At 39.7% G+C, this 15,729-nt stretch overlaps 1 protein-coding gene across 32 annotated transcripts in view; it reads right to left on the reverse strand.

Annotated features, from left to right (window-relative positions):
* Window positions 1-15,729, reverse strand: part of CAMK2B (calcium/calmodulin dependent protein kinase II beta) — a 313,844-nt gene that overhangs the window by 8,610 nt on the left and 289,505 nt on the right. For 13 of the 32 annotated variants that reach the window (XM_082257233.1, XM_082257225.1, XM_082257252.1 and 10 more), the window contains 4 exons: window positions 12,638-12,766; window positions 11,217-11,336; window positions 7,988-8,063; window positions 3,541-3,635 (listed from right to left, as the gene is read on the reverse strand). In XM_082257233.1, coding sequence (XP_082113359.1) covers window positions 3,541-3,635; window positions 7,988-8,063; window positions 11,217-11,336; window positions 12,638-12,766 — 420 coding nt within the window. The remainder of the gene's footprint in view (window positions 1-3,540; window positions 3,636-7,987; window positions 8,064-11,216; window positions 11,337-12,637; window positions 12,767-15,729) is intronic. The other 19 variants (XM_082257235.1, XM_082257247.1, XM_082257241.1 and 16 more) reach the window with 4 other exon arrangements.

The following is a 15,729-nucleotide window of genomic DNA, read 5'->3' on the forward strand; positions in this document are numbered from 1 at the left end:
CACAAAGACGTCCCCTGGACTGTTTTCTGAGCCAGAGTAAGTGAAATGATTACGGTGTGCCTGTCAGCCTGAATAGGAAAGAACCTGGACAAATCCAGCGACCTTTGGGGGGTAAGTGCTACACAAACTAAAAGTTCACTAAAACCTGGAGTTAGGCTTTGAAGCCTGTTTGAAAATGCAAACCTTGTGCCATTGATGAAAAGGATTTTAATTTTCTAGATGTTTGTCATTTATTACAATGAAAGGGCAGTTTAGTACCCAAGGGGTGAAATATTACAGACAGGTAAGCTGGCTATGCATGGTTTTGTTTTTTCGTTCAGCCAGCAAGCCATTCAAGGTGAATGCTGGAATCCTCCCTGCCATCTCCCCCAACATCAGAATACGCTGATCAGCGCTGCAACCTATTGGATGCATGTGCTGATCGAACCAAAATTTTACAACAAGCTCATTTGTGAGTAGTTGATCATTATATTGACTTCACATGAGCAAGAATGGACATCGAATTTGGTCAGTCCCTGCTAAACCAGCTGAGTTTCTATCTATCTATGACCAACTTTAACTGTGTATGTGTTTGTTGATTCCCTGCAGTGACTGCGGAGTTTGGTGTTTAAGACAAAACATACAATCTTTATATGCATTCTTATTGCCGTAATTTGCTACTTTGCCACTAGTGAGCGTAATAGAAATGGTAATACAGTGCCCAAATACAAGGGCAAATGCAGTGAACGTATAACTATGATTATTTACTACTTGTGACCCTTTATGCTTTCATAGTGAGAATCTTCTTTACAAGACAATTATCAACAGATTAAAAGGCTCTGTCGTAGGGTAAATCAAATTTCTGTATACATACTTCTGCCACGGCATATATGGGATATTAGTTGGGGAATGGATACTTCCATTTAAACCTTACCTCAAAACAGGGCTGTCTTAATAGCATCATGGGCCCCTTGGCAAAGTAATGCACTAGGGCCCCCTACCAGTACACACCAATTTATGCACCTACTCTTTAGAATTAAAGTATAAATAGCTGATAGAATTGAACATATATTTATTAGTACTATTAATAAAATCGATTTTAAACAAAAATAAAGCATGCCATAAATCAAAGACTAATCAACACAAAGAGCACAGTACATTGGAGGCAGAAGGACACAATACAGAAGGAGTCAGGGGAGCACAATACTAGGATCAGGAGGGCATAGTACAGGTTCCGGGAAGCTGCCTGGGACACTACCATCCCGGAACAGCTTAGTAAAAAGCTTAACTGTCCTGTCAAATCCAGGATAGTTGGCAAGTATGAGGTAATGCAAGATTATCAAGGAGCCCCCAAGTACCTGGAGCCCTGGAAAGTGCCCAGGGGTACCCAAGCATTAAGACAGCCCTGCCTCGCAGGTGTTTTTCTGACTGACTTTAAACCTGACATCTTAAGTATACATGTGTAGGCAGCTGTTCTCTGTTCTCAAAAATTATATATCTGAGAATGTTCCTACTGACAGCTATTAATGTTTATAACAGAAATGCTAGCCATGGATGTGGTAAGAACATTTTGATGTGGAGAGGACACTGTTGAAAAGGAATTTTAACATATGATATTTTAACATGCTAAAAATAAATTAGGCATGGTAAAAAGTTATTGTATTTAGAAATCTTTTCACAATTTCTGCTGAATGCACCAGAGCCAGTTCTTGTCTCCTTCCACATCTGTGTGGCTCTGCAGGCAAATTAGCATGGGCACTGCAGCCATACATTTGAATGGGCTGACGTGCCTCCTGAAATGCAGCGAAAAGGTCCCTGCAGCATTCCAGAAATCGCAGCCCCTATGGGAACAGCAATTGCAGAGTGGTTTCCAGTGTGGGTGCGATTTCCAGTGTGTGCAGCGAGCCATTAGTATTAATGGCCCCCCGAATACAGCTCCTGTGTTTTTCTGTGCAGGCCTAGCCTTAAAAACTCTTTCACGTGGGCTTCAGCTTGTTCACGTGTGTTGATCATGAAGAATGAAGCAATGTTCATTAAAGCTCTTATAGCATTTGTGATGTGTTTATGACCTGACTTTGTTGTGTTTATGAAGCTTTGAAAAAGCTTCAAGAATGCTTGATGTCCATGCAAGTGTTGTTTTTCCTAGTGTGAAGCGCTTAAACACCTGACCTACGGAAGGCAGTATTTGTAGCTGTTGACTTTTAATTTTTCTGGGGGAGACTTGGGGGAGACCTTTATTGACCACTGGGTTTTTAATTTTTTGCGATATAAACAAAAATAAATAAATAAATATGGTGTACTGCATATTATTTAGTCTGTGTGAAAGTTATACAAACTGTGGAATTTATATTTGAAAATTGATCAGTCCTGATGTTTTTCTTGAGGTAATAAACTGCCAGGACAGCATAAATTACCCTTTTTGGAAAGTAGACAGTCCAAGTTTTTTGTCACAGCTTTTTGAAAAATGAAGGACATAAATAAAATTTGGTTTGTTTTTTTCACAATTTTTTTCTTACATACTGTCACCAGTGCAATACAGCACCATCCTATGACTGGTGTGACAGTGATCATCGGGGATACTTTAAATAATTTGTTTAATTTTTTTTTTTTACATACTGTCATCATCAGAGTAGTTAAGTGTCACCATAGGGAGGGGGGGGGGTAATCAAGGATTTTTTTTTTTACACTGTCATTGCTTATAACAGTGATGCTGTTATAAGAAGTAGTTTTAACTGACTTTCATTCATGACAGCTTGCTTACTATTGTGATGCTGTTGTACCAGGTACCATGTGATAGATGTCACTTTACAGCATCACAGTAGTAAGCATGCTGTCATGAATGGAAGCCATTCATGACAGTTTTGCGTACGTTATCTTGTGATTGCTATGTCATAGCGATCACATGATACCCCGACCACTCACAGCTGGGCCACCATGAGCATCATGGAAAATGTAGTTCCGTAACATCTGGGATGCCAAGGTTCGTCATTACTGCTCTAAGTGATGTTAAGGTGGGGTTATAGAGCATCACCATTGAAATCCATAGACGTGGTTGACAAGAGTTGATGCCTCATAAAAGTGACATGCTGCTTAATTTTTAACACGACACAACCCAACACAATGCCATTGAACAGCACTGTGTGGTGCCATTGTAATATTCATGGCAGGTGTTGAAGGACAGTTTTGAGACTTTAAAAATGCTGAAGAAATGCCTCATAAGCACATGTTTGAACAAGCCCTAAACATCTAGAATGGAATACACAAACTCTGAATTCTACATTATTATCCCTCCTGACTAATATGTGTCCTTCCTAGATTCCACTGAAGCAACAGAGATTTGGAGCAGTGCTTGTTTTCGGATTTCATAAACTTGCTAGGCTGTAGCCACAGAACCACGATTCAATTAGTGACTTTTGTAAAAAGACAGTGCAGTTGGGTAAACAGGAGTCTTTCTTTTTTTTTTTTTTTGTACATTTTTACCCACTCCCACCAAAAAGAAAATAATTGCTATTGGTACAGAAAGTGACATCATTGTGATATCTCCCTGCATTGTCTCCTTACAGTTCTCGAAGTAAAATCGATGAAAATCTATCCCCTCAACAAGGTTACCCAGAGCTTCTGGCTCAAACGTAGTCAATCCAGGGTCACAAATTTTCCTAGAAAAAAAGGGATTTGTTTGTTAAAAAATATGCATGTTTTCTCCAACCCTAAATAAATACAAACCCAATTCCAAAATAGTTGGGATGCTGTGTAAAATCTACGCAAAACAAAATGAAATGATTAGCAAGTCTCAAAACCCCATTTTTTATTCACAATAGAAAACATATCAAATGTTTAAACTGAGAAAATGTACCAAAAAAATAAAAGGTAATTTTGAAGTTGATGGCAACAACACGTCTCAAAAAGGTTGGGACAGAGGGACGTTTACCACGGCGTAGCATCCACTCTTATTTTAACACTCTGCAAACTTTTGGTATTGACAAGACCAGTTACTGGAGTTTTGAGAGAAGAATGTTGTCCCATTCTTGCCTGATACAAGATTCTAGAGATGCACCGAAAATTTATATGCCAAAACATATCTTGCAAAAATGGTGTTTTCGGCATTTTGCTGATGGGGAAAAAAAGGTGCAGAAAATGCATGCGATTTTGCTGTGCTTATGGTGTGTTTTTCATAGGTCATGTGACTCAAAAACCACATCAAAAACATGACACGGGTGCATTATTGATGCGCTCTTTTGGCATTTTCAACACATTTCGAAAAAGGAGGTGTGTTTTTTTTTTTTTTACTGACCAAAAAAGAAACAAGCAAGATTTTTAACACCACAATGGAAGATCAACGGACCAGTGTGAAGACATACATGATAAAAATTGCAGCGCTAAATAAATGAAGTTCAAAGTAAATCATTAAAAAATAATCCATATAGTGCTTGAACACTAAAGTGCATAGTGACAGATGAAAAGAAAGTTCATTGAAGTAATATCCAAATGTGATGGTTTAGATGAATATCCACCTTGTGCATCTCCACCGTAATAATAAATAGGATGTGAGCTTACCAGATCTCTAGACTCCACAAAATAGGAGCCTAGACAAGTGTTTAAATAATGAACCAGCACTCAAAGCAAATCCCTCAGTGGTTAGACCGGAAAGGAAGGTAACATGGCTGGCCAAACAAACCCCTGGTGTTCCTCAGACGTGACCAATAAGGAAAAAAAAGGGGGTCCACATAGTGAAAAACACTTTTATTTCGAAAAAAGGTTGCTAAACACTTACATCAATCCAGTGAATAGTGGTAGTTCCCAGGATAAAAATAACTTGTATTCAAGTTCAGTTGGAGTGGTTAGTTCAGACATAGACAACGGTCTAAGTGTTTTGTCATGTGTGACATCATCGGGGGCATGGCACGGTAAACTGTGTTCACAGACCGTGATTTTTGGAAATATTACAAGGCCATGCTGTGATGTCCATTACAGCATCATGCCTGTTTTTAATGCAGTGCCATCTGAGGGCCAGAAGATCACAGGCATCCAGTATTGTGTTTCAGCGTTGTCCCTTGCACACAAAGATTTCTCCAGATTTTCTGAATTTTCCGATGATCTGATGTACTGTAGATGATGATATATTTAAAGACTTTGCATATTTACGTTGAGGAAAATTGTTCTGAAGTTGTTTGACAATTTATAGAAGCAGCTTTTCACAGATTGGTGAATCTCTGCCCATCTTTAGTTCAGAGACACTCTCACTCTCAAAGATGCTCTTTTGATAATCACACTGACCAGTTATTAATTAACTTATTTGGTTGCAAAATGTTCTTCCAGCTCTTCCTTGTTAGTATCACTTTGGTAAGTGCTTTTGCTTTTTGTTGCCCTGTCACAACTTTCTTGAGACATTTGCTGCTATCAATTTCAAAATTACCCTATTTTTTTTCTTAAAATAGTAAATATTCTTAGTTTAAACATTTGGTATGTTTTTTTATTTTCTATTGTAATTAAAGTATGGATTTATGAGGTTTGAAAATCAATGCATTTTGTTTTTATGTCGATTTTATGCAGTGTCTCAATTTGATTGGAATTGGGGTTGTATAGCCCAGCTGGTTCCTTTGTCACTTGTTCAAAAGGTTTTTTAAGGTAATTATTAAATTAACATTTGAACTTCCCTTACAAAATCTGCTAACAAATCCTGTTATCCAGGATCATAAATGAACCTAGAAAAGCAACTAGTCTGCTTATGATCACTTAAAGCTACCTGGATTAGCTGATGCTGCATTCCATCTTCATACACAGCTGAATTCTTAAAATTTAAATATTCCAGGACTGAAAATGCTGTCATCATGCTTAAAAGAGAATTATGGCCAGAGCCTGTACTCTCATGTGACCCAAAATCAGCCGAATGCAGAATAAAGCCACAGAGCTGCTCGAGACTTTGGAATTGTTCCAACCATAATGTCGGGACCCACCCAAAAACCTGATTGGCAGCTGGTTCAGGCTCTCAGTGGTGCTCTGAGAGCAGAAGGCAGCTGCTTCCACCCCCTCACCAGCTCAGTGTTCCTGTGAGCGCTGGAGGGGCAGAGCAAAGATCGATGACTGACAGTCACTGCTCTCTACTCAGAGTGGACCGAGAACTGAGCGATCAATTGTCATGTAATTACTCAGCTCTCGGGTTTAGAGCTGGTGGGAGACAGCTGCAGCATCAGCATGGAGGTGAGTATAGATGTTAGTTTTTTTTCCAACCCCAAACTTCTCTTTTAATGAGGCTAGCTCGATGTACATACCCAATTACTTATTGGCTCATCCCATGCGCACCTAGTTGAGTAAAACCAATATTGAATACTTTTCTTAAAGGGTTAGTTTACCTTTCTTGTATATTTCTTACAAAACCCTGCATGCATTCCAGCATCCCCAGCTCATTACATACCATTGCTCAGTGTTTTTTTCAAAAGGTGCTCCTTTTCCATTCCATTTATGCAGCCTTTCTTAAAAAATTCTCAGGTAGCTGGACCTCCTCTGCCTGCCTAAATGGCAGGACAGGCCATTGGTCGAAGTGAACTCCCAGCTGGAGCTCTGGCTCATTCAAACTGCACGCATGCACACTCTCCCTCTAGCAGCAATTGAGTTCAGATTTATGTGACAGCCACTGCAAGAGAGACAAGGAATGCTCTGCGCATGCATGCAATTTGAACGAGCCGTAGCACCTGCTGGAGGTTCACTTTTCATTTTCAACCTGTCTTGCATGGTGGGGATCCAGCTACCTGGGAGTTTTGGCAGAGAAGCTGTGCACGGCCTGCAAAAATAGAATGGAAGGAGCATTTTTTTTAAACATTCCGAGCAGTGCTATGTAATGAGCTAGGGAAGCTAAAATTCAGTAAAACCTTGGATTGCGAGCATAATTTTTTCCGGAAATATGCTTGTAATCCAAAGCACTCTTATATCAAAGTGAATTTCTCTATAAGAAATAATGGAAACTCAGATGATTCGTTCCACAACCATTTATTCATAAGTCCTTCAGTTTATAGTCCACATAAAATGATTATAGCAATATGATAGGCTGTGTAACCAGAAAATGTCCATCCACAAATTGAAGCCTCCACAAGCGGATTAGAAGCAAAATCCAGCAGGAGCTACAGAGTATAAAAGAAAAGAGAGGCGCCTCTAAGTGTAGCAATATTGTTACATTTAAAGAAGGTACAACATTTACCAACTCACATGGTTGATGATTAAAAGAGGGACATCTAAGTTGCAGGCGTCCGAGGTAAAGCTGTCCACATATACTGTCCTCTTCACCGCCGACTCTCACCGCTGTCGGTCTGCAGCCTTGACCGGGAAGACTACCCTGCAGTAGAGCGACCTGAAAGCAAGGCTTGAAGCGCTCGTGGAGCGCAGTGTGGAGGGTATGACGTAGATGGCGGTGCGGAGGATGGTCTATGTGGACAGCTTTACCTCGGAAGCCTGCAAACTTAGATGTGCCTGTTTTAATCATCAACCATGTGACTTGCTAAATGTTGTACCTTCATTAAATGTAACCATATTGCTACACTTAGAGGCGCCTCTCTTCTCTTTTATATTCAATCGTGACGTGACGCTATTCTTATATTAAGACGTCGCTTGTCTATCAAGTCAAAATTGATAAAAAAATTTTGCTTGTCTTGCAAAACGCTATCAAACCAAGTTACTCTCAAACCAAGGTATTACTGTAAACGGTGAGCGTGTTGGAAATGTGTCGGAAAGGTGAACTAACCTTTTAAGAGTATAGTGGTTCTGTAATTTGTGAGCTATCAAGAGATGTGGAAGAAAATCGCTTTGTGCTATAGAATGCAATCTTTCTCATGCAACAGAATGAACAAAGAAACATCTTCTGTTATAGTCAGGAAACCTAACCTATTTCTGCACAATAATATATACTTACTATTTCCCATTTTCTTTTGTGTCCCTAACCCTTGAATATTCATGATTGCAATGTATGTTAATAGTAAAGCTTTGTTGTATATGTTAGTAACAGAGCACAGCAACTCACGCATATGCTTCGAAGTCTCCATTATTCACTGCCTCAATCAGCTGTTCTGTTATCTTAATAATCTCCTGTTTCCGAGCTGGAAAACAAAGTGGTCGGTTAAACTAAACAAAATAGAGCGAGAAAAGTACTGCAGAACAAAAATTAGTCTGGTGAACGTCTGAAGGAACACAAACTTAGATGAGATACTAATGGTGAAGGAACACAAACTTAGATGAGATACTAATGGTAAATATAAGTATGGAATAGATGCTAAACAAAAAAATTTTTCAACCTTCAATTCAACAGATGAAAACAAGTGCAGGGAATAGTATGTGGAATTTTGGGTCAGTATGTTAAATCAAGATGTAAGAGTCAGAGATAATATCCACCTGTTCATGTAAATATGTATAAATGGCATTAAAATATTAGAACGGACATGTATGGAAAAAATGTTTTTTTAATATTGATGATAGAGATTTGTTCCTCTATTTCAGGAACGCTGGACCCCCTACAACTTTCCTCCAGGACTGAATGGAGCTAAAGATTGCTTGTCAGTCTCATGTGAAAAGCAGAGCTTGTGTGGTAGGCTCAATCAGTAATACACCAAATTTAATGGTTTACCATTCTGAAGAAATGTTGCTCCAGCGAATATGTTCATTGAACATGTACTGTATATTAGTGTTATAGATCACGCCTATTAGCACATGATTATAGCCATGGATATTAGCATTTCATTCTAACGCTGCCATCTTGATAACTGATACCTTTTTAGGGCGGCTTCACACTGCCCTGATGTGCTTTTTTTGTGTGGGTTAGCTGCGATTTCCCATAGACTTCTATGAGGTCCCATTGTTCTGTTGTGGTTTCAGAAAAAGCACCAAAGATAAAGCACGGAGGTGTTTTGGTGTACTTTCTGAAACCACACTAACACCACAGGTCCTCATAAAAGTGTATGGGTAAATACAGCTAACCTGCACGAAAACCGTAGAGCCTGCGTCTTAGCGAAAGTGCAGCGGGGAAGTGGAAAACTTAAAAAATTTGAAATGACAATCATTAGAAGTACTGACCGTTATCGTTCAGCAGAAAAAAAGAGAGGAAAAAGAAGTGGCTATAGGCTGTCAAAGAAAAAAAATGGCTCATCTAGTAGAGTAAAGGCTCATACATGCAATATGAAAATCGGGCGAACATTTTCATCCAAAGAATTTTCGTATGGTGTGTACAGAACTTTCTACAGACGATTCAGAATTTTCGTACGAAAATACTCGAAGGAACAAACTCCAAAATGTTTCTCGTACGGGAAAAAACTAACGATTTTCGTTTAATGTGTATTGTTTTCGTATGATTTTTGTACAAGAAAAATCAGAAAAGAAAGACTGCACATGATCAGAAACAATAAACAACAAAAAAAGCCTTTGTCGTACGAGAATTTTCGTACAAATCTTCTTAAGAATTTTTGTTCATCGGTTCTGATTTGCTGTGAAACAACGAGGAAAATCAGACAATTGTTTGCCCAATTTTCATATGGTGTGTACCCCACTTAAGGATCCCTTCACACGGGCTGTCCGATCAGGTCCGCCTGTCAGTTTTTCAGACAAACCTGATCGGACATTGCAGTTTCCCCTACGGAGGGGCGATGTCAGCTGACACATGTCTGCTGACATTTGCCGCTATCCGATCTGATCCTGCCTGCAAAATCCAGACGGATGGTGGTTCTATTTTCTATCCGTCCGGCAGATCAGTTTCCATCTGATTTCCCTATAAAGGAGAGCGGAACTAGGTCCGTGTCCACTCTGCTGTGGACCTGTCATCCGTCTGCTCAGCGGGGATCAGCGCAGTGATCCCTCGCTGAGCAAGTGGAATCTGTTGCATGGAGGAGCCCGTATGAAAAGGGCATAACAGACTTTTCACAGATCCACAGATACTTTGGAATTTTTTGGGCTGTTCAACACCAGAAAAGCAGATATTGACCAAATAATGTGTGAACAACCTTATGTGCAAGGTGCTAAATGTAAATGTCTAGCAGAAAATGAAACTGGATTATTTTCAAGGAAAAAATGTCATGACTTTAAAGTGTGAAGGTAACCAAGCTGTCTGAATGGAAAATACAAAAACAGCATGGAAACATACATTAAAAAGGGGTTGGAGGTAGATAAGTATATAGTATATGTACATTATGTTTATTACAAATGCACAAAATGTTAGGGTTTTAAGGGCTTTTCATATAAGATATCTTCTTGGTTTATGCATTCTAAAATAGCGGCACATCAGCATTTGGTGGTCTAAACTGCTTGAACTTCATTTAAAGAACACAACATGAACTATCAGAGTACCCTGTGTGGGGGATCCCTATAAAAGGGTGGCAAAAAAGATGGACGCTTAGTAATAGTGGAAATTAGAATACTGCATTATGAATGGATATTGCAATAAATGCATGGTTATGTGATCATTTCCCAATAGACATGGAAATAAAATCTTAGAAAATATGGTAAAAGCAAGGCTTAACGTGTTATCGCTAACTGGTTCAGAGACTTGGAGATAGCCATTGTGAACAAGATAGCAGACCATGGTGGCAAGTCAGATAACACCCCAGTTTGGGTCAGTAAACTTGAGGGAACAAACATCCATTCTGCTTAGGAAAAAAAGTGAGAAGAACATTGGTGTGGAAATGACACCTTGTCAAATGGTAACTTGGAAAACTATCAAAGAAAAAGGAAAGTCACATGTAAACATAGAAAAGAGAGTAAATAACAGCACTATGCCGAATAAGGACTAAACTAAGAAAACTACAAAAGAGGAAGACAGGAAACCTGGATCGAGGGAAAAAAATATTGGGAGCTGATATTGTGCTTAGAAGAGAAAAGGTGAGCAAAAGTTTTGCCAGAGTATTGCGCAATGGATGAGAAAGTATATGTCCCAGAGAATGAAATATAGGAGAAGAACGCATGCGTGATGAGCATGATAGATAGAAGAGAATAAGGTAAACATATCTGCCTGGAGGAGAAAAGTGGTTAATATGTGGAAGAATTGACGTAAAGAAGAACGTTTTATAGAAGATGTTGTATGTTGTTGATGTTACAGAAGATGAGAAGCTGGTGAGAAGATAAACATAGTTGTGAGAAAATTGTTGAGAGAAGAGAGGACTGTAAGAAGAACAAAAATATGATGAGACGCTAGAGACAATGGTCTTAAAAGGAAGGAGGAGGAGAGTGAGCCCATGTGAGATGCGTTTGTATGCGCTAGTTCTACTTACGCTGTACAAACGGAGAGTTTAGGTGGGGCTGGGAGAGCCGATGCTGCGTGTTGGAATACTGCACCCCCTCTGCTTCTGAGCCTCGTCTGACTGTGTTAAATATATCTGTGAATCTAGCAGCTGGGAGGAGGACAAAGAGACGGGAACCAGGGAAAGAAATAGAGACAAGAGACAGGAAAGCAGAAACAGAAGAAGTAGGACAAGAGACAGAACAGCAGAGACAGAGTTATAAGGACATGTGACAGAAAAGCAGGAAAGTTATAAGAACAAGGATCAGAGAAGCATTGACAGGCATAGCAGAACAAGAGATAGAGAAGCAGACAGGAAAGGGTCAGAGAAATAGCAAAGAGACCAGAAAAATAGAGCAGCAAAGGTAAAAAGACAAAAAACATAAGCAAAAATGAATGTAAAAGGATAAAAAAGAGTAAAAGGAAGATAGGCAGGTATTAAAAGGAAGAGATACAGACACAAAAAGCAAAAAAGTAAAGGTAACCAAGGAAAGTAAAAAGAAGTGCAGGGAACAGAAATTAAAAAAAAAAAAGTACAATAACAAGAACCAAAGAATGACAAGCAGGATACAGTAAGAAGATAAAGAACAGCGAATGAAGAATAGGCCACAAGATTGTAGCACAATCACAGAAATAAAGATAGAAGGAAAGATGATATACACAAAGGCAGAAAAAATTAACCAGATATAGTTATTATGAAAACACGAAGCAGTAATAGGGAAATTATAAAAATAAGATGAATGTAGAAGACCAATCGCAGCAAAAAATGACAAAAAATCAGAAAAAAAAAGAAAGAAATGTGGGAATCCAAGAAGACCAAGAAGAAAGGTAAAGAGGAAGTGGAAGGGCCATAGCAAATATCAAGGAATTGGGAAAGGGGGGGGGGGGGGGTAAGGAAGAAACCAAGTTAAGAGAAAGAAAGGGGGGGAAAAAAGAAGACAGATATCAACACAGAAAGAGCAGAGACACAGTAGCAATGTGAGTGACAAACACAAACAACATCTCATCACAAACAGCCAAGGACAATGCCAGTCTCCACCCCCCAGAAAGCAAGTAGGGAGCAAAGCCAACCCCAAACCCCCCCCCCCCCCGCACATATAAACTGTGACAGAAACACAAGGGGCTTCTCAATAATCTAATCTGAATCCACTGCCCATTGCAGCACCAACTGTAATTAAATAAATTGGCATCTTGGATTAAAATATTTCTGTTTTCACTGCAGTATTTTCTTGTGTTAACTTAATACATTTAAACATCATTTAGAAATCACATGTGATTTATTAAAATAATAACATTTGCAGCATCCAATAATATCCTTATTCTAATAGAGTAGGAGTAATAAATCAATTTCTTTACTGAACTATCCATGCATATAGGTTTATAGGATTTCTGGGTCCCACTCCTATTACTTACGCTGTGCAAGAGGTGAATGGGGGAAGGATGGGGAGAGGGGCTGCTGAGCGACCGCTGCTTGAGGTCCCTCAGCTTCCAGGGCCCCCGAACCCCTCCTCACTGAGCTTAAAATGTCTGAGAACTTCAGCACTAGAGAGAACGGGGAGAGAAGAGGAGGTGAAGCCAGACAGAGAAAGAAGGAAAATGATTATGAAGTAGAGCAAGTCATGAGGAGCAGAAATGTTATGAGTTGAACATGCTGAGTTTAATTAGGCGTGTAAAAGGAAATTTAGACCATAGGAAACTGAAAAAACAACATTGGTATTAAGGTACAAGAAAAAGCACACACACTTAGGACATCCTGTATACCCACCTGCTGAGTAAAAATGGGTATTCCACAGTAAAATACTCAAGCTTTTTCTTTTAAAGTTGCAAGATTGTCATTTTTGACTGGTTAAATTGTCAAACTGGACTATTAAAGTATAACTAAAGTCCAAACATTTTTCTTCTTTGTTTTGCATGAAGCGGAGAGGGATAAGAACACTTGTCAGTTTTTATTGCTGTCTGTACCCCTGTTAGGGAGCTACATCCTCTTTATTTATTCTGTTTACAATTATCATGAAGGTGAAAGTAAAAAAAAAAAAATCTAAAATTTTGGGCTGTCTCCAGAAAAGTAATAGAGGAAAAATCTTCCAAAGGGGACACTAGTTCTGTAAGGAAGGAATTCTCTTAAATTGCAGGGATTTCCTCTCACTTCCTGTTTGGCAATGGGTCAGGAAGTGACGGGAAATCTGTGCAATGGGACACAGATGGCGAAAAAAAAATCTGACAGGGAGGGGTTATAACCCTCCTTTGCTCTATCCAAAATAAAAAATAAAAAGCTTTGCTTATACAGTAGTTCTACTTCAAAGCCAAATTTATAGACATCACATACAGTATCTCACAAAAATGAGTACACCCTCACATTTTTGTAAATATTTTATTAAATCTTTTCATGTTACAACACTGAAGAAATGACACTTTTCTACAATGTAAAGTAGTGAGTGTACAGCTTGTATAACAGTGTAAATTTACTGTCCCCTCAAAATAATTCAGCACACAGCCATTAATGTCTAAACCGCTGGCAACAAAAGTTACATAGTTAGTCAGGTTGAAAAAAGTCCATCTGGCTCAACCAATAAAAAAAAGAGTACACCCCTAAGTAAAAATCTCCAAATTGGGCCCAAAGTGTCAATATTTTGTGTGGCCACCATTTTTTTCCAGCACTGCCTTAATCCTCTTGGGCATGGAGTTCACCAGAGCTTCATAGGTTGCCACTGGATTCCTCTTCCACTCCTCCATGATGATATCACGGAATTAGTGGATGTTAGAAACCTTGCACTCCTCCACCTTCCATTTGAGGATGCCCCACAGATGCTCAATAGGGTTTAGGTCTGGAGACATGCTTGGCCAGTCCAGTCCATCACCCTTACCCTCAGCTTCTTTAGCAAAGGCAGTGGTCTTGGAGGTGTGTTTGGGGTCGTTATCATGTTAGAATACTGCCCTGCGGCACAGTCTCCAAAGGGAAGGGATCATGCTCTGCTTCAGTTTGTCACAGTACATGTAGGCATTCGTGGCTCCCTCAATGAACTGTAGCTCCCCAGTGCCGGCAGCACTGATGCAGCCCCAGACCATGACACTCCCACCACCATGCTTGATTGTAGGCAAGACACACTTGTCTTTGTACTCGTCACCTGGTTGCCACCACACACGCTTGACACCATCTGAACCAAATAAGTTTATCTTGGTCTCATCAGACCACAGAACATGGTTCCAGTAATCCATCTCCTTAGTCTGCTTGTCTTCAGCAAACTGTTTGCAGGCTTTCTTGTGCATCATCTTTATAAGAAGCTTCCTTCTGGGACAACAGCCATGCAGACCAATTTGATGCAGTGTTCATTGTATGGTCTGATCACTGACAAGCTGACCCCCCACCCCTTCAACCTCTGTAGCAATGCTGGCAGCACTCATACCTCTATTTCTCAAAGACAACCTCTGGATTCTTCTTTTTCAACTTCTTTGGTTGACCATGGTGACGCCTGTTCTGAGTGGAACCTGTCCTGTTAAACTGCTGTATGGTCTTGGCCACTGTGCTGCAGCTCAGTTTCAGGGTCTTGGCAATCTTCCTATAGCCTAGGGCATTTTTATGTAGAGCAACAATTCTGACAAGTATGAGAGAGAGCGATAACACCAAATTTAACACACCTGCTTACCATTCACACCTGAGACCTAGCCCCCCAACCAAAGGGAGGAGGGGGAGGCGGACCTCCTTTTACAGATAGGATTGGCAGTAAGGATGGGAAATGTCATTATAATGGGGGACTTTAATTATCCAGATATAGACTGGGCAGAAGGAACCGCTCATTCATCCAAGGCTCGGCAGTTCCTAAATGTTTTGCAGGACAATTTTATAGGTCAGATGGTGAACGCACCGACAAGAAACAATGCGGTACTTGACCTACTGATTACCAACAATACAGACCTGCTCACGGATATAGAAATACGGGGCAACTTAGGAAACAGTGACCATAGGTCAATTTGTTTCAGTATTAATCATAGTAATAGGAAACACAAGGGTAATATAAGGACACTGAATTTCAAAAGAGCCAATTTCCCAAAACTGCGCTCTCTGCTAGAAAATATCAAATGGGATAGAACCCTGGGAACAAAGAACACGGAGGAGAAATGGGAGTGCATACTTAACAAAGGGATTGGCCAGTGCATTCCAAAGGGAAATTAATTTAAAAGAGGAAAACTAAACCCTGGGTGGCTAAACTCCAACATAAAAATACATATTAATACTAATAATAAAATACAAGGCTCAGGGGTCATTGGCAGCATTCAAGCATTACAAACAATTGTAATAAGAAATGTAAAGATGAAATTAAGGCGGCTAAAATAGAACACGAGAGGCATATAGCGGGTAGAGAGTAAAAAGAACCCCAAGAAATTCTTTAAGTATATAAACAGTAAGAAAGCGAGGCCAGAACACATTGGCCCCATAAAAGACGACGAAGGAAATTTGGCCACAGAGGACAGAGAAAAGGCGAAAGTGTTAAATCATTTCTTCTCTT

Source organism: Pelophylax lessonae, assembly GCF_965119305.1.
Source record: "Pelophylax lessonae genome assembly, chromosome: 4".
In the NCBI taxonomy this organism is placed as follows: Eukaryota; Metazoa; Chordata; class Amphibia; order Anura; family Ranidae; genus Pelophylax; species Pelophylax lessonae.